Source organism: Musca autumnalis, unplaced genomic scaffold (assembly GCF_047663935.1).
Source record: "Musca autumnalis isolate F117 unplaced genomic scaffold, ASM4766393v1 scaffold_2, whole genome shotgun sequence".
NCBI classification, from domain to species: Eukaryota; Metazoa; Arthropoda; class Insecta; order Diptera; family Muscidae; genus Musca; species Musca autumnalis.
The window spans coordinates 72124960-72151370 of record NW_027411755.1 but is presented as its reverse complement, the minus strand read 5'-3'; the positions used below and the strand labels follow the sequence as shown (position 1 = coordinate 72151370).

Below are 26411 nucleotides of genomic sequence, written 5' to 3'. Positions count from 1 at the left end.
TGAAAAAAGTTGTGGACCTAGGTCCACGTTTTGGTATAGCCCCCATATAACGGTACACCCGATTTACCCCATTTCGACGTTTTTATCTACATTTTCAGACCGATTTAGCTATCAATTGACATTTAGGGTTCTTAAATGTCAATAAACTTATATAACTAGTGGACATAGGTCCATGTTTTGGAATAGCCCCCATATAACGTTACCGCCCGATTTCAGGTATTTTGAGAATTTTACCAACAAGTTTTAACCGAATTATCTGTAATTTGAACATTTGACATTTGAAGTTCTTAGTGGTCACAACACCTCTCCATCAAAAATTGTCAACATAGGTCCATGTTCGGATATAGCTCCCATGTAACGGTACCTCCCAATTTTCAGTAATTTGGCAATTTTAGCTAAAATTTTTAACAGAATTAACTGTAATTTGACATTTGAAGGTTGTAGTGGTCACCACACATCTGCATCAACCATTTTCAACATAGCCCCAATATAACGATACTTCCCGATTTTAGATACTTTGTGGAGTTTACTTAAAATGTTAACCGAACGTAGGTCCATGTTTTTGTATAGCCCCAAAATAAACCGCCCGATTTTCCGTACCTTAGCTTTATTTTTTGGACGAACTTTCTGTAATTTGAAATTTAAAAGTCAACAAAAATTGTTCATTTAAGTTCATATTTTCGTATAGCCCAGATACCTCAGAACTAGCTGTTAATAACATTTGAAGTTCCCACGTTATGTACCGATTTTTGATATTTTGAGGATTCTAGCTAAATTTTTTAACCGAATTAGGAGTTATTTGACATTAAAGGCTCCCATCAAAAACTGTCAACATAGGCCCATGTTTTATTATAACCCCTATATAACAGTACCTCCCAATTTCTAGCCCACCAAAAATTGTCAACAGTTAGATATAGGCACCATAAAAAAGGGCCTCCCGAATGAAGCATTTTATGTACATTTTCTGACATTTTAACGTACTCACTTAAAGTTGGGGACAGGAATGAATATTTTATGGTGGAGGGTATGAAAAGTTCGGCCCGGCCGAACTTAAAGCTTTTTTACTCGTTATATATGATTTAGGACCATATTCTACCGTTTTTATTCACATTTTCGTTATCTGCGGTCACAAAATATATTTAATTGGTGTTTTTTCATAATAAATTCTTTCAGAAGATTATGTGTGCTTATCCAAACTGATTTTGAAATATCTATGGTGAATATATAGAGGGAAAATATTGACAACCCAGATCGGACTTTGTAAAATTACGTATTTTAGTACTATAAACTAAAATAAAGTCATCAGGATAAGTCGTAGGTTTCTGATATTGTATGTCAAAATTCGGGGATAGTCTACGGCTATTGTCCAGTGTCAAAATTGACTGAATTAACCCTTGAAATCGAAGTAACTAGTCATATCTTAATTAAATTTGTTATGATCGTTCATTATACACACATTTATGTCAGCTTCTAGGGTTAATTCAGCCAATTTTATCAGAGCAGTAGCTGTCATCATTATAGTATTTAGGACCATGCCAAAATCATGGATGTTAGGACTCATATGTCAGATATATATTCACTGGACAGTAGCCGTATACTATCCCCGAATTTTCACATACAATATCAGGAACCTACCTGATGACTTTATTTTAGTTTCGTCCGATCTGGGTTGTCAATATTTTCCCTCTATATATTCACCATAGATATTTCAAAAAGAGTTTGGATCAAGCACACATAATCTTCTGAATGAATTTATTATGAAAAAACACCAATAAAATATATTTTGAGACCGCAGATAACGAAAATGTGAATAAAAACGGTGGAATATGGTCCTAAATCATATATAGAAAGCAAAAGCTTCGGGAGATGTTAAAAATTATAGCTAAAAATTTATTTTGTTCGGAAACTCATAATGAAATTTGATTTGGAATATTTCTTCTTTTGACACAATCCCCAAAAAGTGAAGTATTTTAGGAGATTTTGACTCAGTATGGAATAAATTTTAATTAAGTGTCTAAAAGTTTAACAAATAATTTCTACCTATAATATCTAATTTTGTAACGTCATTTTCTTAACAAAGTGTTTTACTTAGATATATAGTTTGTGTGAAATTTTGTGTAGAATATTTCTTCTTTTAACAACTTTCGTCTAAAACTAAATTTCATGTTATTTTCATGCATCAACCCGAAAAAAGAACAAAACTAATTTATACAAAAAATATTTGGGTGTTTTCTTGGCAAATCTGATGTATATATTTTCTTGATATATATTGTAAATACATATTTCATTTATTCGGAGACTTATATTGAAATTTTATGGAGAATATTTTTGTCTCTAACGTCTTCTATCTAGAATGAAGTTTTGTGGGACAAAACTTAATAAATTCAGATAAAGTACGACATTAACCCTAAAACGCGATTTTACTTTTGGCAGATTCCTGGCGTTTAGGTACGATTTAGAGTTTTGGTGTATTTGGGGACATTTAGTAAAATTTTATGACAAATAATTTTGTAGAATATTTTGATCTGATACGATCTCATTTTACAGGAGTTTTTAGAAGTTTTTGAAAAAAGGGACCAAAAAGACCCCTTTAGTGACTCGCATGAGGGTTAATTTTTTTCATAAAAAGATACCCCGCATTGTTGTCAGTAATATTGCCAAAGACACTTTATACCTAAAATGCAAGGATTCTAAGAAATCTGATGTCGAATATTTCAAAACCTGTAGAAATGGGCGGAATTTGCCACGCCTATTTAGGTAACTTCTCGACGTAAACTTTCAAAACGCCGATAAACGTGTCCTATTTTTTTCGGTCCTCTTTCATAATCTGTGCGGGGTTTCTTGTAATTTTAAAAAAATTCAATTTTGTTGTACAGTGTTATTTAAAATTGGTATTAGCACACCAACATTTTCAGTGTTCACCATTTCCATATGAAATATGAAATATTGTTTGTTTGTATTTGTTGTTGTTGACCAATGGTAATTATGTACTATCTGCTACTTTTGGGCTATTTGGTCGACTTTTGTGAATGAATAAAAAGTTAATTTAAATTCATTATTTTTCCCAACGTTTCGTCGGCTTGTTTCCGACTTCTTCAGGGGATATTTTATTTGAATTTCCTGTTAACAAAGTTTTGTTTCATTACAAATTTTTCCAATGCATACAAGTTTAAGTTTTTAACTTACAATTAATCATTATTAATTCACTTATAATTATAAAAAACTGGACTTCACGAACACACATTTTGTATAATCAATAAATAAATAATAAATAATCAAATGTAAAATTAAATTAAAACTAGTATCACAGAGGTGGTGCTTTAAGCTATTGCAACGGAGTATTGAAGTTTTGTGTTGTCCTTATCTTCTTTAGTGTTTATTGACATTTTTATTCTTTCTTGGATTCGCAAACTCTCCAATGTATATCGTTTGTTTTCTATTTTTTCCCTATCCAATATTCTGACATTTGCAAAGTCAGCTGAGTGGCCACTCTCATTGATGTGTTGCGCCAATGCTGTATCCTTTCCGCATACGAAGTAGCGGGCACTTTGCTATAAATAACATACCGTGTCACAATCATATATAATAAATTCCGTGAAAAAGTAGCGCACAGAGGAAGTCGTGTAGGGTATCACATGGTCAGCCCCGTCCGACTATAGCCCTCCCTTATTTGTTTTCATGTGAAGTTCGGAAAAGGCTGATGCCAGCTAACCTAATATAGAAAATTGTTTCTTTGTTTTATTGTTGTAAAATAATTCAGCTAAATCTCGGGTTTTGTTGTTTTTAAATTCTCTGTTTCTTTGTTTTGTAAAACTAATCTATAGCGGTAGAGCATTGACTCGTTTCTAGATCATAAATTATTTGCATTCATTCCTACATACATACATGTATATAATCATACATATGATGGTAGTTTGTTTTTTTATTCTGTTGTGTTTTATATGAGGTCAATATTTTGGTTTCGGTAGTCAAAACAATGGCTTTACACAGCTTCAATATCTGGAAAGGTTCTTGAATGAATACAAAAGGTTGAGAGTGTTGGAAGTGTCAAGTGGTATTGCCACAATAAAACAGTTTTAACCGTCATTCATAAAACATAAGAAACAATGGCTCACATCACATATAAATATGTTTGTATGTGCATGCATATAGGTTTATACATACAAACGCTCGAAGTTACACCACTGCAAAAACATGTCCTTAAGCAAACAATGCACCATTCTTCATATACTTCTGAGTTGTATGCATATAGTCGGGATTTTAGCAAATATCCATGTTTTTATTGGCCACTTTAAAGATTGTAGCTTATAGTTAATCAATAAGCTCTTCCTTGAGTTCCTTAACTGTGCAGCATACACATGTGTGCGTGTTGAAAATAAATAAATTAACTGTCACTGATGCCATTAGCATTTAAAAATATATATATAAAACCACGCCCTCATTTATATCCACACTCCATTATATGTTTATAGTTATCGTTGGGTATTTCAATTTAATGGCTATCCATGCATTGAATCCCATAAAGGTTCTTGCCAATCAACAGCAAGCTCTTCATTAAATTACACGAAAATAATAATAAACCCATAAAAATAATAACTTCATATTGTGAATTCATTCTCAATATTTGCATGATTTACGCTAAAGATATAAAAAACGCAAAAAATCTTTTTAAAATGTGTTTTAAATTGACATTGTAGGCAATCGTTGTGTATCCAAGTAATTTCATTTTAAATTGGATTTTTATTAACTACTTTTCTCTGTAGGGAAAATAATTACGTTTGCGCATGTAATGATAACGAAGATTTTAATGCCAAAAGTTTATAGAGGTGGGCAGGTGGAGTATGGTGAGTATGCAATGTACTCACATAGGTTTTTAACAGGGGTTATATACACTTTATCACAATCATAAATATGCTTCACTGGAAATTAGACCCCACATAGGTTGTTCGTGCTATATCAATCCGTTTTCCTGCCCTGTTGAATAACACTGTGCGACACGAAAATTACTAACCATATTCTGACACCGCAGCGTGATAGAAGAGCAAAATTTTTGGAGCAAATTTAACAACAAGCAACATGAGGAGCGGTTTGCTAACTTCTTCCAAGAGTTATTGTGCGTAGCAGATAGAAAGCCGGGTAATATTTAATCGACTTTAAATTGCCTGAACTGGATTTCGTCCATACGTTTGTAGGGTTCTAAAACCATTATTTCAAAGAGTCAAATTTCTACCGTCATTATAAAATACTAAAAGTTGGGTCAAAAGGAACTTCTCCACAATTATTTCCAGTCTGAGTACAACGCCTATCTTTAATTGGCATGCGGTGAATATTTTTCATTATCCTAAACGGTATACATGGACATATTTTTTAAAAATAAATCTAGAGAATAAATTGTTAATTATTTACTTAATAAAACGTTTGAATTTTTGTTTTATATTCCTTCTTATATCCACTCTTTTCTCTTTCAATATATAAATTGTTGTCTAAAGAATGCTTTTAAATGTACATTTCAATGGAAACACCGTTACCTATAAACACATAAAATAATACCTAATGTATCTCAATATTAAATATTTACATTCAATTGCGTGTACTAATAGCCAAAGGACACTGACATAGTTAAAACAATATATCCTTTGCAAAGTCTCACACGCTTATATACACATTTTTTTATTTTTATTGAACGTTAACATTCACATATTTACTTTTAGTTTATTCTTGTTTGTTTCCTTTTTTCAAAATCAATAAAATAGAAAGGGGTTGAAATGAAACAATATGAAACAATGGAAGACCAGACAGATAATATTAGGTTAGGTTAGGTTGAAAAGAGGGGCGATATAAAAAATCGCCACATGTCCGTATGGATATACACTTAAGTCAGGGTTGACCCGTTGTGCGCTCTAAACTTGGAAACCTGGAAGAGATTATTGCTTGGGATAGTTTTAAAAATGAATCATTTTAAAAATTCTGTGCCATTGACAAAATCTCTTAAGTTGTTGAACTCGCTTGCCCTAATTTAGCTGAGTTCTTGTATAGTATCGTCACCAAGAAATTGTTTCCTCAGAGTCAAGAAGGCTGGGCAATGACAGAGATAGTGTTCCTACGTATTGTCGTCTTCTCCGCATGCTCTGCATTAGCAGCTTTCCGCACAACCTATTTTGTGCATATGCGCTTGTAGCCCTAGGTGTCCCGTAAGGATGCCTGTCAGTCTAGAGTAGTTCCTTTCTTTTGTCCTCGTCTGGGTTCCCCATAGGTTTTTTTGTGTTTTTCCCCTTCTCTTCAGAATTCCAGAGCGATATATGAGCAGTCTTTGCCCATACCTTTAACTCTAGACGCGCAGCTTTAAAAGGCTTAGCGTTATCTAGTTTTATTGTAGTTTGCTCCCTTGCATATTTTGCTAACCCTGCGTTTACAAATGCCAGTATTGGCAAGACAATAGCAAAAATACAAACCTTTTTCACAAATACATTTAAATTTTTTTAAATATGTATAGAGAAAAGTATGAATGTTTTGGTGAATATGGTTTGTAACTTTGCTATTGTCTTGCCATTACTGTCTGTGTGTAAACGCCTAGTAAGGACTTAGCTATCTCCTTACCCCTAATCCCCTTATGTTCTGGTACCCATATATTGTTAACCGGACCATGAAGGGAGTAGTCGTTAATTGACTTTTTACATTGCAAGACAGTTTTTGATTTAACTATCTTGTTTGTTATAGCTCTAATTGCTGATTTTCTATCCGTTAGGATGTTTACTGTGGTTGACCTTGTATTAGCCTTAAACCAGTACAGTTATTCTGCAATCGCTCGGATTTCGGACTGTAGGATCGTGTTGTGATCCGGCAGTCGAAGGGAGATACTTGTTTCCTGGTCTCCGATATAGAGACCCAGACCCGTCCTCCTCCCTAGCACAGCCCCATCTGTAAAGCCGCAGCTTCCAGCTGGCATCTGTGCCACAAGTCTCTGTCCGGCATTAAGACCTCACACAAAGCCTATTCACTTGTTTCAGATATACGGTCTGATAAAATATGATCTGTTGACTAACCCGTAGTGACCCTTAAAATATTTTGGTGATATGCTTGGTGGTCTCTTCCGATTCACTCGCTCAACGACTTAAGTCTTATAGCTGCGATGGCTGCTTCAAACCTTACCTGTATTTCTATTGGGTGTACAAACAAAATTGTCCCTATAGCCCTAGTTGGTGTAGTCCTCATGCCCCCACTAATACTTAAGCAGCACATTCTTTTGACCTTTTTTGTCCGTAGCTGTCCACCATACTACAGATGCGTGGGTTAGAATTGGTTTAATTACGCTTCTGTATAACCAGTGTAACATTCTAGGATTGAAACCCCATTTAGAGCCCATAGCTCTCCTGCAAGTTGACCAACATCTGTTGTTGTAACCCTGTTTATTATTATGTTTGTATGTTCGTTCTTCTGTTCAATCTGGCTCTAGGTCAGTGTCGACCACAATATTTCCATCAATACTAAAGCATATGCCTATGCATGGGTGAAAAAAACAACAACCACATGATAGTCATCGTTTGTTTATGTACACTTACACTGTACGTGAGGGAGAGAAGCAAATGCAAAAACAACTCAGTGGGCGCCCTCGCTATACAAAAAAGCAAAGAAGCTCGCCCCTGCTCTAGGTCTATCTCCAGTTCCAGGAAAATGCCTTCTTCCATAGGATGTAGCCACAGATCCACTGGAGTTAGATGAGAAGGTTTGGCGGGGCAGTTGAAAAGGTGCTTTGTGTCGTCTGGCCCATGCCTCATACTGGGCAGATGTATTGCACAGAGCGATCGATTTCCGCCCAATAAGAATTTAGGCGACTGCAATATCCCGAGCGTAGTTGAGCCAAAACTACTCTTGTTTGTCATGGCAGCTGACGCTCCTCAGCTGCGATAGATGGGGGATGTACTCCAAGAACTTTGTTCACACTATATTTGCTTATGGCCTTAGCAACTACATCCGTGTGAATACTATTTAAACCTGCTTGATATGCCTGTTGATCTAGGGGTTCTCTCCTATATTGTTGGACACCCCTCTCTAGAGCATGAAGGTGTCGGGCCTAGCCAGCAGATGGTGATTGGGATGGCTCTCACGGTAACACCCAAGCAAGTACTGCAACGACAGCATCTCATTCTGTTGCTTTAAAGCTTTGCCTCCTCATGTAGATGGTTCACTAAAGACTTGAGGAGGCACCCTGTTGCTGTTCTCAGGGCGTCATTCTGACAGGTTTGAACTGGAGCCGCATAGCTTACCACAGACCAACCTATCGCATTATATGTGGTCAACAAGGTTTCTTTATCTGCACCCCAAGTGCTGCCGGCTAGGGAATTGAGGAACTTGTTCCTGCTTTTCAGTTTGTCGCAGATAGTAGTGGTGTGTGCGCACGATTTGAATGTAGTGTCGAATGTGACCCCTAAAATTTTGGGGCAGTTTGTGGTCGGAATTCTGCTACCGTCGACCATGACATTCAACTCTCGTCCAAACTGCGCTGTCCATGTGGTGAACATAGTGGATTTAGATTTTGTGGCGGAAATCTGCATATTCCTCTGGTGGAAAAAGGTGGTAAGATCGATTAAATAGGTGTTCAGTCTCTCACAGATGTCATCAGGGAAGGTACCTGACGCCAGGATCGTGCAATCATCCACATACGTTACGATCTCGATGTCGTCTGGGCGGGTGGAATACAGGAGAGGTAGAGGTTAAACAGTTCAGAGATATCACCCCACCCCAACTCCCTGTTCACTCTACGATGTTTGGACTTCTTGTTCCTGAATTCCACATACGACTGGCGTCCACACATATAGTTTACTATCCAACGTTTCAAGTCGGAGGGTTGTCTGCTCAATGTCCTCAAACAGCGTGGAGTGCCTGACTGTATCAAAAGTTGTTGGTAAGTAAAGCGGTTGAGTCCTTGAGAAATATATGTGGTAATGGCGTGCAGCGCTGTTGTCGTGCTGTGCTGCTTACGGAATCCATGCTGATGATCCGCAACTTGATGTCTATATCTGATACTGGGGAAGACTAAGGCCTCAAGGGTCTTTGCTACGGGCGACAAGAGCGAACTAGGCTTGTACGATTCACTTTTGCTGGCATCCTAGCCTGGCTTCCGTAGTGGGATCACCCTGCCCTGGCTAGCGACAAATTGAAACTTTAGTGAGATACTCCACTCCATTACCATCAGGGCCCAACGCTTTGGATGATTAAGCGTTCCTGATGGCATTGGCAACATCATCCATTGTAAATTATGGTTGTTCATCCTAGTCAGGAAGAGATCTAATTCGACGTAATGCTCTTCTCTTCGCCTCGGGGTGCTCGACAAACTGTCGATTGAAATAACTTGCGCACCTATTCGGGTCAGTCAACGTAACGTCGCCAAACGTGACTGAGGTCCTATCGTCCCTTCTTCCAGGGTTTGAGAGTGACTTAACCGTTGCCCACAATTCAGCTATACCGGATCCAATGTTGCAACTCTTCAGATGATTTAACCACTTGTTCCGTTTATGCCCTGCCTCTGGGGTCATTTTGGTTGGTTCGACGAAGATCATCACGCTCATTTGCTAATCCCGTCGCCTCTGCTAGGAAGTTTGGTCTTACTTGGGGTATTCGACCAGCGGGGATAGGGCGAGCGGCTACAGCAGTGATGATGTCTCGGAACGTCCTTTCCGCTACCCGAACATCAGAAGGATTGGGCAGTTCTCTGAAACGGTGATTGGTGAACTCTCTGAAACTCGACCAATCAGCTTTCCTATGATTGACGAATGTATGGCGTTCAGATGTGATGAAATCGGGTGGTCTGCTAATGGATACAATTATGGGGAGATGGTCCGACCAGGTTATGTCTGGCGAACTGTGACACTCTCCTCTAATTCTGGTAGGGGCGTCCTCATTGACCGTGCAAAACGTAGAGCTATCAATCTGCTGAGCCGGCGCTGTACCCCTCTGGTCACTCCCTTAGCACGTTGTAACCATGACAACGTTGCAAGCTACAGTTGTTGTTGAGCTTAGTTTCTGGCATCGCAGCGACCTTGATATTCCTCCGACTCATGAAATCTACTATTTCCTCGATGTTACCTCGGAGTCCATTGCACTTATATTGCAAAAAGAATGAATTTTCCGGGATTGGGACAACAACAGCTGGCGTTAAAGGCTGCATGTGCGGTTGTGTCGAGGGGACTGCGGGGGAGTCTCATAATCAGACGACGAGGGAGTTTCGTAATCTGATGACGACTCACTGGGGGCTGTTTTCTAGCAGCATGCAGCAACATGGTCCCTGTCGTAGTCCCTCAAGCGGATAAGTCCAGAGCAACCCCTTAGATGCAGCCACTCCTGACATCTATTGCATCTCACCGAAGGTTGGATGTGGGTGAAGATGCGGATGTGGCAAACCGAGCACATATATATCCGTCCTGGGATTTCCTCCGTCCCGGCACGGACCAAAAGAATTCGGAGCAGGCATTCCGTTATATGCTGCTCCCAACACAGAAAAACGAAACAAATACAAACATATGTACAGTGAGGTGGCAGCCGCTGGCCGGAACGTTGATGTTGACCAACATCTGTGGGCTTTATTAGCCCTTTCCTAATGTGGTCTTTCCATTTCAGTTTTCTCTCCAGGATCACTCCCAGATACTTAACTGTTGGAGTAATGTTTATTGTCTTACCTAGTGCAAAGACTTAGTTCCGTTGTTGGAAGCACCTTCGATGTCGATACATAAAGCTAGTGTATACATTTTCATTTCGAAGGTTCTCTCTATGTGGTGTACTACCTCATGTAAGGCGTTTCCACTGATCTAACTCTTACATAAGCGTGTTGTATGTATTTAAGCATATCGTTGGAAATATTACTCTTTATCATGGCGTCGACTGTCCGTTCCATTGTCTTGAGTACGAAAGAGGTTAAACTTATCGGACGATAAGCTTTTGGTATTGCGTAACTTGCCTAGCCAGGCTTGGGAATAAAGACTACCCTTGCCTCTTGCCAGCAAGCATTGAAGATCCCGACCAGTTTGGCTTCGACATCCTCCTGTGTGTTGCTCGGTGCCTCACCATCATCAGTTCCTTTTAGGGATATAAGTACATAGAATCATTTTCTGAGTCGGTTTATGCATGTCCGTCTGTAAGTCCGTAGATGTCGCATTGATTGTCCGATTCATCGAAAAAATGGGGAAGATCACGACCCACACAAAGTCTGTCTAATTCGATAAAATTTAGAAAATGTCAACGAATTCGGACTATAGATTAGTTTATCAAATGATATTGAAATGGCTTCTGATTTGGATATAGCTCCTATTAATACTTTCAACCGATTTGAAGTATTTTAAGCACCAAACAGATTATATCCAATTTTAATGAAATTTTAAAAATGTGACGACGGTATTTGTAGTAGAAAGAAATTACGCAAATTATTTTGAAACGGTTCGGGTTTGGATTTACCTGCATTTATATTTTCAGCTGATTACATATATTTTACGTACCAAACACAAAATTAAACAGACATTTTGATAAAATTTGAAAAATATATAAAAATATATTTTTCAAATATTTTTTTTTTTCAAATATTATATTGAAATATAATAGGCCCGCGGGTGCCACTGTGGTGCAATGGTATGCACACCCGCCTTGCACGCTAAAGGTCGTGGGTTCGATTCCCAGGCCAGGCAACATCAAATTTTCAATGGTGGCAAAATACCCCTCAGTGATGTTGTAGCGACATTTGCTGAGTATTTCAGCCATGTAAAACTTCTCTACAAGTGGTGTCCTTAGGACACGCCGTTCGGACTCGGCAATAAACAGTATTGCATTGAGCTAATATGAATCGGGGTGCACTCATTGATATGAGAGAAGTCTCCCCTGTCCCGTCTGGGATGTTTGTGGAACAATTATATATAATAGGCCCGCCCGATTTGATCTTTTCCTTACTCGTTTAATATGAAATTTGTTGAAAAAGGTCTGAGTATGTTTTCGGCATATACCTATTATTAAATAAAGTAAAAATATGCGTCTGGAAAGAATACTTACGAATTGTTATTCATGAATGTCCTGATTGTGTTTTATAACATTAAATTATAATTTTCATCTATGTCTTTAGTAAGCTAATAATAAAATATGTTAAAATATCTGCAAATATTATTAAGAATGTTTTACTACATTTTTTTAAGTATCATCATGCACTTTCATAAAAAGAAGACATTTCATCATCATCATCAGAGAGTCATCATACATCACTCACGTTATCATACATCAGTTGAAACAGCAAATTCCCTGCATTTAAACAAGAAAAATTTGCATTCAGACGTTGAGGCGCCTTTGTGAGTTGTTGCAACAGTCACATTTTCTACTTATTTTAGCAGCAAGTGTTGTTGAAACAACACTTTTGCTACTCTAAATAAACATTGTTAAAATAACATCACATAGAATGATAATATAGTAGGGACAACCTAATACCCCATCCCAAATGATTTGACTGCATTTATTAAATGACACACACAGTGCCTGGAATTACGACTACTTTTCCACTTAAGAATGAAGCTTAAGAAATAATGAAATCAGAAACGTGGAAAATGCGAGGGTAATTATACCCTCCACCATAATATGCCATTTGTAACACATCGAAATATTCGTCGTAGATTCCTTAAAGTGTATATTCTTGATAAGCATAAAATTCTCCTAGGATGTTTGAAGTCATATCGACTTCATATGGCCCCCATAGAACGGTACCTTCCAATTTTCGGTATTTTGAAGATTTTAGCCTCATTATCCTACTGAAATGGTGAAATTCGGTTTTTAGACTTCGTTGGCGGTATAAATTTTTTCACCCGAAATTTGTCGCCATAGATCTACGTCTTCAAATAGCCCCCATAGAACAGTACCTCCCGATTTTCGGTATTTTTAAGGTTTTAGCCTCATTATCCTACCGAAATGACTGAAACTTGGTATTTAGTCGTCATTGGGGTATAAAACCTTCCATTTTATATACCTGAAATTTGTTGGTATAGGTCCGTGTCTACATATAACGGTACCCTCCCGCTCCTCGGTATTTTGAAGAATGTGGCCTCAATATACTACCGAACTCGCTCAAATTTGGTTGTTTGTATTCGTTTTGGGTATAAATCTTTCCACCTGAAATTTGTCGGTATATGTCCATGTTTTATATAGCCCCCTATAGAACGGTATACCGGATTTTCGGTATTTTGACGTTAGTGGCTTAAATATCTCACCGAAATGGCTGAAATTTGGAATTTAGTCTTTGTGGGGATATAAAACTTTCTACCTGAAATTTGTTGGTATATGTCAGTGTCTACATATAAGCCCCCTAGAACGGTACCTCCCGATTTCCCGATTTTTCCCCATTATCCTACACAAATGGCTGAAATTTGGTATTTAGTTTTCGTTGGTGGTATAAAACGTCCCACTTTATATTTTTCGGTATAGGTGCACGCCTTCATATAGCCCCCATAGAACGGTTCTTCCCGATTTTGGGTATTTTGAAGGTTGTGGCCACAATATACCACCGAAATGGCCGTAATTTGGGGGTATTAAACTTTCCGCCTGAAATTTGTCGGTATAGGTCTACGTTTTTGTATAGCCCACATAGAACGGTATCCCCGATTTTTGGTATTTTTAAAGGTTGTGGCTTCCCACCGAAATGGCTGAAATTTGGAATTAAGTCTTCATTGGGGGTATACAACTTTCTGCCTGAAATTTCCGTGGTCCGTGTCTGCATATAGCCCCCATAGAACGGTACCTTACGATTTTCGGCAGTTTTACGGTCGATCCTACCTCAGATCGATAGTAAAATATGTCCTTGGTTTACTAGTCATTGTCTAGAATAATTTACTCTTATCAGTGGGGTTGAAACTGGCTAATAATAAGCCCACAACAAAACTCTTACCTCAAGGTCCATTAAACATTTGCGAGTTCGTCAACATTAGGGGACTTTGCCGCGTTTATAAGCTTCACTATCAACCGGATATTATTTATTTAACCGACGAAACTTAAACTTCACCATAAGGTGAGGAGGGAGTGTGTTAACACATACTCATTCTCCAGTTAATTACTTCAGAGGTCCACTTCAACGAATACCTACAAATATATCTGTCCATTGTTGATGTTCCCTCCTGACAGCAATTTCATTTTTATTATCCTTGTTATTGTCTTTCACAACAAAACCTACAACAATACACAAGGATATCCTTCCATTGAGCTACGACCTTGTCATTTATGAATAATTTATAAATACTGTTAAATGCTTCCACTGCAGCATGATGCACATGCAGGAAGAGTGTAGCTGAGTCAGCAGACAATGTCTTTCTGATCTTTAACATACATACTCGTACATATTCGTGCTGGCCAGTAGGAGGAATATTATCTTCAATATTTTAGCAATTAAATAACAACTTTGAAAGGCTTTGCAAACAAAATAAATTTATTCTGATGAGAAAAAGACAGAAAGAAATTTACAGGAATTACAAAAGACACTTTGCTTTTTAAAATATTAAAGAGGTTGGCAAAAGGTTGCAACTCAATTGACTTAAACAAATGAAGAACTTTTGTTACAATTATGCCATTGTTTTTTTTAAATGCAAAACAACAAACTTACATCAAAAGCAAATTTCTTTGCATTTCAAACAGAACCTAAAAATCCAACTACCATCCATTACAACAATAACAACAAGAATCTGCACTCATCTTTTCTTTATGTTATTGTTCTTCCCTGGGAGGAAATCACCACTTTATATTCAAATTCCGACACATTTGTGCAAAGTAAACACATTTTATAACAACTGAAGTACCACACTTTACATGTTATTGGCATCCTTAATGCTTTCAAACACTCACACAATCAACTAGCATCAAGGCTGGTTGTTCCTTGATCCAAATTTTACAACTCGTGATATGGCATGTCTGGATGTAATTTTCATTCTATAGAGCGTATTGGAGATTACACACAAATATAACTTTAAATATGAAATATAAATAAGAGCACAAATAGGAAATAGGAGCAGATGCAATTTCAAGCTTTAAAAAATGCTTTAAACAATCCACGCCCATAAGGCCAAAGCAAACTTGGAGAAAATTCTTTAAAAAGTCCACGCCATAAGGCCAAAGCAAACTTGGAGAAAATTCTTTAAAAAGTCCACGCCCATAAGGCCAAAGCAAACTTGGAGAAAATTCTTTAAAAAATCCACGCCCATAAGGCCAAAGCAAACTTGGAGAAAATTCTTTAAAAAGTCCACGCCCATAAGGCCAAAGCAAACTTGGAGAAAATTCTTTAAAAAGTCCACGCCCATAAGGCCAAAGCAAACTTGGAGAAAATTCTTTAAAAAATCCACGCCCATAAGGCCAAAGCAAACTTGGAGAAAATTCTTTAAAAAATCCACGCCCATAAGGCCAAAGCAAACTTGGAGAAAATTCTTTAAAAAATCCACGCCCATAAGGCCAAAGCAAGCTTAGAGAAAATTCTTTAAAAAATCCACGCCCATAAGGCCAAAGCAAACTTGGAGAAAATTCTTTAAAAAATCCACGCCCATAAGGCCAAAGCAAGCTTAGAGAAAATTCTTTAAAAAATCCACGCCCATAAGGCCAAAGCAAGCTTAGAGAAAATTCTTTAAAAAATCCACGCCCATAAGGCCAAAGCAAACTTGGAGAAAATTCTTTAAAAAATCCACGCCCATAAGGCCAAAGCAAGCTTAGAGAAAATTCTTTAAAAAATCCACGCCCATAAGGCCAAAGCAAGCTTAGAGAAAATTCTTTAAAAAATCCACGCCCATAAGGCCAAAGCAAACTTGGAGAAAATTCTTTAAAAAATCCACGCCCATAAGGCCAAAGCAAGCTTAGAGAAAATTCTTTAAAAAATCCACGCCCATAAGGCCAAAGCAAGCTTAGAGAAAATTCTTTAAAAAATCCACGCCCATAAGACCAAAGCAAGCTTAGAGAAATTCTTTAAAAAATCCACGCCCATAAGACCAAAGCAAGCTTAGAGAAAATTCTTTAAAAAATCCACGCCCATAAGGCCAAAGCAAGCTTACAGAAAATTCTTTAAAAAATCCACGCCCATAAGGCCAAAGCAAGCTTAGAGAAAATTCTTTAAAAAATCCACGCCCATAAGGCCAAAGCAAGCTTAGAGAAAATTCTTTAAAAAATCCACGCCCATAAGGCCAAAGCAAGCTTAGAGAAAATTCTTTAAAAAATCCACGCCCATAAGGCAAAGCAAGCTTAGAGAAAATTCTTTAAAAAAATCCACGCCCATAAGGCCAAAGCAAGCTTAGAGAAATTTCTTTAAAAAATCCACGCCCATAAGGCCAAAGCAAGCTTAGAGAAAATTCTTTAAAAAATCCACGCCCATAAGGCCAAAGCAAGCTTAGAGAAAATTCTTTAAAAAATCCACGCCCATAAGGCCAAAGCAAGCTTAGAGAAAATTCTTTAAAAAATCCACGCCTATAAAGCCAAAGCAAACGCAGAGAAAATTCTTAAAAAAAATCCACGCCCATAAGGCCAAAGCAAACGCAGAGAAAATTCTTAAAAAAATCCACGCCCATAAGGCCAAAGCAAACGCAGAGAAAATTCTTAAAAAAAATCCACGCCCATAAGGCCAAAGCAAGCTTAGAGAAAATTCTTTAAAAAATCCACGCCCATAAGGCCAAAGCAAGCTTAGAGAAATTTCTTTAAAAAATCCACGCCCATAAGGCCAAAGCAAGCTTAGAGAAATTTCTTTAAAAAATCCACGCCCATAACTCCAAAGCAAGCTTAGAGAAAATTCTTTAAAAAATCCACGCCCATAAGGCCAAAGCAAGCTTAGAGAAAATTCTTTAAAAAATCCACGCCCATAAGGCCAAAGCAAGCTTAGAGAAAATTCTTTAAAAAATCCACGCCCATAAGGCCAAAGCAAGCTTAGAGAAAATTCTTTAAAAAATCCACGCCCATAAGGCCAAAGCAAGCTTAGAGAAAATTCTTTAAAAAATCCACGCCCATAAGGCCAAAGCAAGCTTAGAGAAAATTCTTTAAAAAATCCACGCCCATAAGGCCAAAGCAAGCTTAGAGAAAATTCTTTAAAAAATCCACGCCCATAAGGCCAAAGCAAGCTTAGAGAAAATTCTTTAAAAAATCCACGCCCATAAGGCCAAAGCAAGCTTAGAGAAAATTCTTTAAAAAATCCACGCCCATAAGGCCAAAGCAAGCTTAGAGAAAATTCTTTAAAAAATCCACGCCCATAAGGCCAAAGCAAGCTTAGAGAAAATTCTTTAAAAAATCCACGCCCATAAGGTCAAAGCAAGCTTAGAGAAAATTCTTTAAAAAATCCACGCCCATAAGGCCAAAGCAAGCTTAGAGAAAATTCTTTAAAAAAATCCACGCCCATAAGGCCAAAGCAAGCTTAGAGAAAATTCTTTAAAAAAATCCACGCCTATAAAGCCGAAGCAAGCTTAGAAAAAAATCTTTAAAAAAATCCACGTCTATAAGGCCCAAGCAAGCTTGGAGAAAATTCTTTAAAAAATCCACGCCTATAAAGCCGAAGCAAGCTTGGATAAAATTCTTTAAAAAATCCACGCCTATAAAGCCGAAGCAAGCTTAGAAAAAATTCTTTAAAAAAATCCAAAAATCCAAAAAATTCTAAAAAAAAACAACAATTGATAAAAGATTGATTTTCTTTTTATTTTCAGATCCAAAATTAAGAAAATGTATTTCCAAAATCATATTTTGTATAAACTTTCTTTTGGGACATTATTAATGGTATTGGCCCACAGTGCAGTTGCAGCAGATATGGCGAGGGATGGAGGAGGTAAGACACAAATAAATTTCCCGCTTCTATTATACAAACTAAACACGTTTTTCTCTTCAACAGATTCCCTTAATTCGTTGTATGACAATCTCTTGCAACGTGAATATATTGGACCCATAGCCTTTCCCAATCATCAAGTGGAGCGTAAGGCTCAGCGATCACCTTCGTTAAGATTGCGTTTTGGTAGGCGTAGCGACCCCGAAATGTTGACTCAACTACCCGAAAAACGTTGGTTTGGTGATGTCAATCAAAAACCCATACGATCTCCATCGTTACGTTTACGCTTTGGTAGACGTAGTGATCCCACCATGCCTCTACACAGTCCCTTTGATTTATTGATGAATGCCCGACAAAATGTTGAAGCTGGCAGCACCGCCTCCAGTGATGATTACAATGATATTTTCGATAATTATTATGAACGTGTCGTCCGTAAACCACAGCGATTGAGGTTTGGTCGCAGTCTACCATACCAAAGTGATTTGTCTGCTGCTGATAATATGGAAAATGAAGATGTTGACGGATCGAATAACGGCGATGAAGATTTCTATAATTCTTTGTTACATTCCCAGAAATTGAGAAATTTATTGTTGACTTTACGGCAATTCCAAGAAGCCAATTCGCCCAATAACAATGACGATTCCTCATCGATGGAAAATGATATGGATGAATTTGAACGTGCCATACGTAAGCCAGCACCATTGCGTCTACGTTGGGGTCGCAGCACCGGTGGTCGTACTGCACAAACAAAGAATGATAATAAAACTAAAGTGGAACTAGAGGAGAAGGTGAGAATTTAGAATAAGCAATATTTCATAATTTAACTTGGGGAGGATGTTACAGGTTGCGTTTGTCCAATTCGTTTAAATAAGGTTATATACACAACATTTATGTAAGTCTCCATCCGAGTTCATATTTTTACCCGATATGTCGTGAATTTGTACTTTATTTGAATTTATTTATACTTTGCATTATCGCTTAATAGTCCTGCGAATAGAATAGGACTCTGTTATGTAGTCAGGGATATCAGGTTCCCTATCATGTTGCCTGGAACAAACCAGATTTAGCACCATTTCCCGCATATTGGCGGATTAAAAGGATTAAGTGATTTCGATTATGCACCTGAAATTAGCGTTCCGGACAGAAAAATTGAATAGATCAATGGTATATTCTAGGGTTACTCTATATACATAGTTCGTCAATAAATCCGTACTTTAAATTTTTTGGAGCAGGTTGTCCTCGAAGTACATTTTTTTCTGGAGCAAGTTTATACTTCCTGAGATAATAACCAGAAAGCCCTAAAAACCCTTCCGGCACCAAATGTCTAATGAGCTCTATAAGTTACGAATTGAGTATTCGAAGTGACCAAAAGTTGCACATCGTAAAACAAAATTCAAAAACTTCGCTTAAGTTCAGTTTAAGCTTTAGTTCATTGAATGTAGTACTTATGGTCCTATTTACAGCGATGTTGTGTTTATCGTGGGCAAGTATTCTTCCTGACAGAATGGTCCAAAAGCTCTAAATCATACGGTGACCTACTAAAATGGATGGTTGCCGGGAATATATATCTTTCGAAGGAAATTTCTCTCAAATACTTACTTACTTAGCTGGCCCATTACAGAACATTTGTTCTATAGGCCGAACCAAGAAGAGATCTCCATTCCTCTCTATTTGTTGCTTCGCACTCAGGAATACCGAGCCTTGTCATCTCATCATCCATTTGTTTGCGCCATCTATTCCTTGGCCTGCCAATTCTCCGTGCACCACCATTTATATGCCGTATTTATACGCCTTTTTAGCGGGTTCATCATCGCTCATTCTTATGATATGGCCTAGCCAACGCAATCGCTGCATCTCGATACGTTTAACAATATTGATGTCGTTGTATAGCAGATACAGCTCGTGGTACATGCGACGTCGATATTCAGCGTCAACGCAGATTGGTCCGTAGATCTTTCGAAGAATTTTTCTCTCAAACACACCAAGCACTGCCATGTCTGCTTGCGCAAGTACCCAGGCTTCGGAGCCATACATCAGCACGGGTAGTAGATTGTGCCACTTCTTTTGACGTTTGCCTCTCGTATAACCTTTTCTAGCAGGATGTTGAAGAGGTCACACGAAAGACTGTCTCCTCGTCTGAAACCTCTTTTGGTACCAAACTCTTCGGAGAGGTTCTTTCCTATTTTAACTGAGGACCTCGTGTCAGTTAAAGTCATTTTACAAAGCCGGATGAGCTTTGCGGGAATACCAAATTCAGACATGGCTTGGAATACCTTTGAACGCAGCGGGCTGTCGAAGGCTGCTTTATAATCGACAAAAAGGTGGTAGGTGTCGATCTGCATCTCTTGGGTCTTCTCCAGGATTTGCCGCAGGGTAAATATCTTGTCAATGATGGACTTGCCAGGTCTAAAGCCGCATTGGTATGGTCCAATTATCTCGTTGACCATAGGCTTTAGTCGTTCGCACAATATCCCTGACACGATCTTGTAGGCAATGGGGAGTAGACTTATGCCCCTATAGTTAGAGCATACAGTCTTATCTCCCTTCTTGTGGACGGGGCACAGGATACTCAGGTTCCAATCGTCGGGTACTTGTTCTTCCTGCCAGATGGTGCTAACTAATAATGGATTTTGCACCATGATACCGCACCAGCTCACACATAGATGCTTGTGCGTGAGTTTTTTGGCCATAAACAAAACCGTTATCATGCTTCAACCACCGTATTCAAGGGACTTGGTCCCCATTTTATCTCTTCCCAAAACTATATTTAAAATAAGGTTTTTTTTGTCAGACCTCGTAAAATTTTTCATTCCGCTTGTACCACATAGGATCATTGATCGGTATAAAATTCTAAGTCGATGTAACCATGCCATTCAATCTGTCCGTATAATCGTTTCTATTTCACCGATGATGTTTGGTATTGAAAATGGGCACGTGTGATAAATCCACCATAGAACGGTACATCCCGATTTTCGGTATTTTGAAGGTTGTTCTCTCAATGCCACATCGAAATGCCTGAGATTTGGCATTTGGTCTTCGTTGTGGGTATAGTATAGGTCCACGTTTTCTTATATAGCCTCCCGATTTAACGTATTTCGAAGGTTTTACACTGGAGTTATTGTGTTATTTCAGTTTTTTCGTCTTCTAAAGGAAAAAATATTCAATTTTGCTTCAATACAACTCGTGGTGGAGGGTATGAAAAGTTCGACCCGGCAGAACTTAACGCCCTTTTACTGGTATATGCACAAAGCTTTTAGGCTAAAGTGGATATATACACTAGAGTGGCCCAAAAAAATTGTTTTGTTAAGATTTCCTACCACTCAAATTTTTTTCCATTTGATCCAAAAACTTTATTTATACAATTTTATGGCGATCGGTTAAGGTTAACCCATACCAACCTTGCGATCTTTGTTTCCATAGTAATTTGTATGGGGTCAAAGGTGCATTTTCACGAAAAATGCTGGTGAACTGTACACCATTATCCGTTAAGGACAGCTCCGGGCAACCGAAACTATATATGATTTATTCTTTAAGCGCCTTGACGACGTCCTGAGCGGTGGCTCTCCTTTTCGCAACCAGTTCCACCCACCGACTGAATATGTCTATTATTACCAATAACGGGATGTTACCCTTCTTAGATCTTGGGAGCGGCCCAATGAAATCTGCACATACGAGTTGCCAAGGTGCTGAACATTACACTGTATGCATAAATCTACACGGAGCTTTCAATTCGGCTTAGTACCGCGCACATGTTTCGCAGCTTCGGATGTAGTTTCGTACGTCTAGACATACCAGCCCCCCTATTCAGTAACTTTTTATCAACTTTACTCATTGTTTATTTTACAACAATTTCATTTGTTTGTTTTGTAGTTGTTACAAAAACAAACAACAACTTTTCAATCGATAAAAGTTACAGAATAGGCCTGCAAGGTTTTGAGCACGCCAAAGTGGCCGGTATGCAGAGAGTTTTAATGGTCATGGAGTACATCTGCTCGTATCTTTGCTGGTACACACCGTTTCCATTCGGAAAGAGGGAATGCACTCTGGCGTGGTATGTGTTTGTATAAATGTCCTTCTATAACTTGGATGTATGGATGTTTATGGCCCTCTAGAGCTACCCTTTTCATCATTTGTGTATACCAATCCTTAGGCATGGTGGCGAGTGCGAAAACATTCATCGGTGGCCGGTAGAGGGGCTTGGGACAGAGTATCGGCTGTTACATTTAAACTTTAGCGATTGATGATCGGTTATAACGGTATATGTATAACCCTCTACATACGATCTCGTCTTTTTTATGACCCAGAGAATGGCTAGGTATTTCTGTTCTGTTGTAGAATATTTTTTTCGAGTTCGGTGTAGGAGCGACTAGAGTACGCAATTACAGACTCGTGTTCCCAGTGGCGTTGGAACTGCACTACTCCCAAGTTATCCAAGCTGGCGTCAGTTTGCAGGAAAAATTGACGAGGAAAGTCGGGGCAGACCAACACTGGCGCTTCGGTCAGGATATCCTTTAAATTGACAAAGGCTTCTGCCCCATTCCCCATTTGGCCGATTTCTTCTGGAGCTGGTTGAGTGGACTCGTGACCTATGCGAACTTTGGTACAAACCGTCTATACCACGATGCCATTCCCAATATGCGTCGTATCTTCTTCTGTTTATTTGGAGGAGGAAGTTTTTGTACCGCCTCCACTTTGTCGGAATCGTTGCGAATGCCTTCGGGCATCACTATGTGGCCTAGATATTTTATCGCTTTCAGGACAAACTCGTATTTTTGGACGTTAATTTGCATTCCGGCGTTCTGTAGCCTCTTAAAGACGATCTCCAGTATATTCAGATGCTTAGAGAAGCTCCGTCCGAAAACGACCAGATATACGAATACGAGGGGGTGAAGATCGGTTCGATTATCTGTCGTAGTAAGGACCGCTATCGAAGTTTCGGGTTGATATACGGGCAGTGAAGCTTTCACTTTGTTTTCTAGTTCGCGCAATAAGTTCTCAGCTGTTGCACGCGTACGTTTTTCCCTGATGTGCTTGCTGAGTTGTTTTCGCAGGTACTCTACGGTATATCCTTCTGTTTCAAGTCAAGCCTTCTTACTTTGTTGAACTAAATGCTCTCGCTTCAGCAAATATATCCAACTAAGCGATTCTGGACTTAAGAAATCGTTCACATCCAAACTCGACGAATCCTCACTGGCGATTAATTTATTTTTTCTCTAGGGCTGATATAGGCTTAGTCGCTGGCAGGGTCGACCAAAGGACCCACAAATCTTAAGTAAAACACGAGTGTTTACGATTTAAATCTTTATTATACACTCTTGGTGTTTGTTAGACGAATAATATATGTGAGGAAAATGGATGCAGTATGAGTTATTAGTTGAGTTCGTTTGTGTTGTAGTAGTTGTAGGGTGTACTGTATGGCTCGGCTCCACAATACTCGGTTTGCTGTCGGCTCGGGGCAATCGGGTGGCTTTCGGCTTGGCAGTTGTCGGGTGTGACTCGGCTCTATACGACTCGGCTGGGGGTAATCGGATGGCCCTCAGCTCGGCAGTTGTCGGTTATACACTCGGGTGGCTGTCGGCTCCGCGGTCGTCGGGTCAAACAACCTTCAAAATGTCGTAAATCGACGTGAAGACGTGGGCCTATGCGGACATATTTCAGCTGTAAAGATTCATACCCACAACGAAGACATAATACCAAATTTCAGCCATTTCTGTGGGATATTCTAGTCACAAATCCTTGCATATGTTTTTGCATATGCTCATTTTATGCAAATATGTAAAAATATGTCAAAATATGCACGATATGCAAAATATGCAATATGCATATATGCATTTGCATAGGATTCCGTTGTCTAAACATGACTCATTTCATGGAAGCTTCATTACAGTGAATAATCTTTTCCATCGTTCATCAGACCAGCCATTCCAAATGCAGATTCGGCGATTGTAGCCCTGAAAACGTTTCTGAAGAGGTTTCCGTTTTCATTTCCCATTTTTCATAGTGGTGATTTTTGACCAAAACGCCGGAAGCCCATGACTTACAACGTTCTCTAGAGAGAATGTGAATATTATTTATTTTTCACAGTCGTCCGTAAACTGGGAAAACAGGCGCTGACCCGAGAGCCTCTCGATTCGTGACAGACACTCTGGGAATTCACATGGGCTCCACGGGTTGTTAAGCCCGTCGTCCATTTTTTTTAAGGAATGCTCGTTGGTATTTTCCGATTATAGGCTTCAATGAAAGACGCATTATGCCCTATCGAATACAAAATGTTATGTAATCGATAATTAAGTCTTGCCCTCCCTGTGACCTAGACATATTACTGCTGAGTGCGTGTATGGCAAGTTAACCATTGTGCAATGACCTGTAGCCTTTTGTCTATCTGATACAGCGACATGTCAAACGCAAAGGTCTATCATTAAGAACATTTTAGTGATTCATTGCCCACATATTGTCTAGTCACGCATAACAATCGATAGATAGTATGACCTCCGGAGTATTTTTTTTTTTTTCTAATATACATAACTGATGAAAGCATGCCATTTCCAATTAAAACACGAACACCGTTAATCTGTCATCTCTTGTTTAGATATTCTATGCTAGAAAACTGAATAAATTTTTACACTAAAATGTGAATATATTATTTATTAATGTCCTTTTTGCTTATTCTTCCTTCCCAATTTCAATGTTAATAATGCCTTTATCTAACATTCTTTCCAGAAGAAATTATCACCGATCACCAATAACGTTGAGAAGACCGAAAACCAATTACAAAATAAAGACTAAATTCAAGACAACAATGAAACACCTCAACTGAATCAACTCTGAATTTTAAGGATAATGAACGGATTTGAAATTTAAACTGAATGACTTCAATTATAAATGGAAAAAATATTATTAAATGTATAATAACACAAAAAACAAACAACAACCAAACTCCAATTCTTCTTTTTTGGAAAAATATTCATATTCAATACAAAATGACAAAATACAGTAAAGCAAAAATCAATCATCAAAATATAAAGAAATATTAAAAATAAAAATTATATAACTAAATACAACTTAATTAAATATCACACAAACAAATGAAATAAAATGTCCATAAACATTAACTATGGAAACAAATCGAAGGCAGCAAGAAAAATCACAAAAACTGATTTTTTATTTATATATTCAAAACTGATTTTTTAGATTTTTTCTCTTTAGGATTATTTCTTTTTTTTATTTCTCAACTATTGTAAATAGAAAAATCTCACATAAAGAAAACCTCTTTTGATTTTAGAATTTAAGTCATAACAACAACAAAGTATTATTTTTCAAAACACTTTTTAGAGTTAAATTAGCAAAGGAAAACATGTTGGCCCCCCTCTATTAGGAAATATAATGACCTTCCCTCAAATCTTGTCTTAAATAAATATGTAACTGTTTACAACAACTTCTAATTGGGAAAAATATTTTTTAATTTACACCATCATTAAAAATAATAAAATCCCAAATCTAAAAAATATATATTTATATACAAATGTATTTGTAATGTATTGTTATATTTCAATGTATTTTCCTCTTGAAAAACAAAACCCAAAATCATGTCTGTTATCACAGTATCACTTTAAAAATCAAAACGAAACAACAACAAAAATCTTTTTCTCTAAGACATGGCCTGAAATGTAACGAGAATTAAAATTAAAACAACACCTGAAATGTCTCAGAGACATATTATCGACCCACATTATATAATTTTAATATTTTTAATTATAATTTCTTACAAACAGCTGTACTACTTTTGGTATCTGAAAAAAAAAAAACAATTTGAACTACTTATAAAATACCAAAAATAGAATCTCGTGATTTTTCAGCCCATGTCTTATAATCAAAACAAAAAATATCCTCTATTTTATTAAATTAAATGTCCTACCAAATTTTCTAACCATAATTTTCAAAAGAGAAAACTGCAATGTCTATTTAAATTTTCACCCTAATCCCCTACAAACATTTTCGCAAAAATATATGTATTCTAAAAAATAATAATTAAAAAATAATTAAATAAATGTAAATAGCAACAACATTTTACCACTCCCAACCATATAAATAAATGAGGAAATTATTACAAAAATATATATTAAAGTGGTATTGTAACTCATACATACATACACATATGTATAAAACCAAAATTAATGTACACACGCCTAGTAAATCACATTTACACATTGTAACACTGAACAAAATTAACAACAACAACAATATATTTAACGACAAATTGGTTATTATTATAGAAATTGATGAATTTAAAAATTTAATTTTGAAAAGAAAAAAAAAACTCAAATAAAAACACGTCTAACTTAACAAACAAACAAATTGATATTTGTTATTGTTTTTAAAAGGCATAACTTTAAACAGGTAAGAACGGTGAAATTACTTAGCTCTTGCTCCTATTCCAGGTACAGGTACAGAATACCATAACTAATAATACTCCCTTTAAAAGAGTTCATATAGGGCGTCATCGTTGTTCTCTCCAAAACATGAACCAATAATTACAAATTTCCGAATGGAGCTTTTGTATCCGCTGGGAACACACAATATTAAATGACAGCAATCTTATTTCGAAAATATGACAAAAAATCCTCGA

At 37.5% G+C, this 26411-nt stretch overlaps 1 protein-coding gene across 4 annotated transcripts in view; it reads left to right on the top strand.

Moving 5' to 3' along the window:
* The window catches only part of sNPF (short neuropeptide F precursor), a 219454-nt gene extending 193314 nt beyond the window's left edge, over positions 1 to 26140 (top strand). For 2 of the 4 annotated variants that reach the window (XM_073967928.1, XM_073967929.1), the window contains exons 4-6: positions 17670 to 17788; positions 17852 to 18573; positions 24509 to 26140. In XM_073967928.1, the coding sequence (XP_073824029.1) occupies positions 17686 to 17788; positions 17852 to 18573; positions 24509 to 24571 (888 nt within the window). In that variant the 5' untranslated portion in view covers positions 17670 to 17685 and the 3' untranslated portion in view covers positions 24572 to 26140. Of the gene's footprint in view, positions 1 to 17669; positions 17789 to 17851; positions 18574 to 24505 lie in introns of all 4 variants that reach the window. The other 2 variants (XM_073967926.1, XM_073967927.1) reach the window with 1 other exon arrangement.
* Positions 26141 to 26411: the final 271 nt, after the last annotated feature.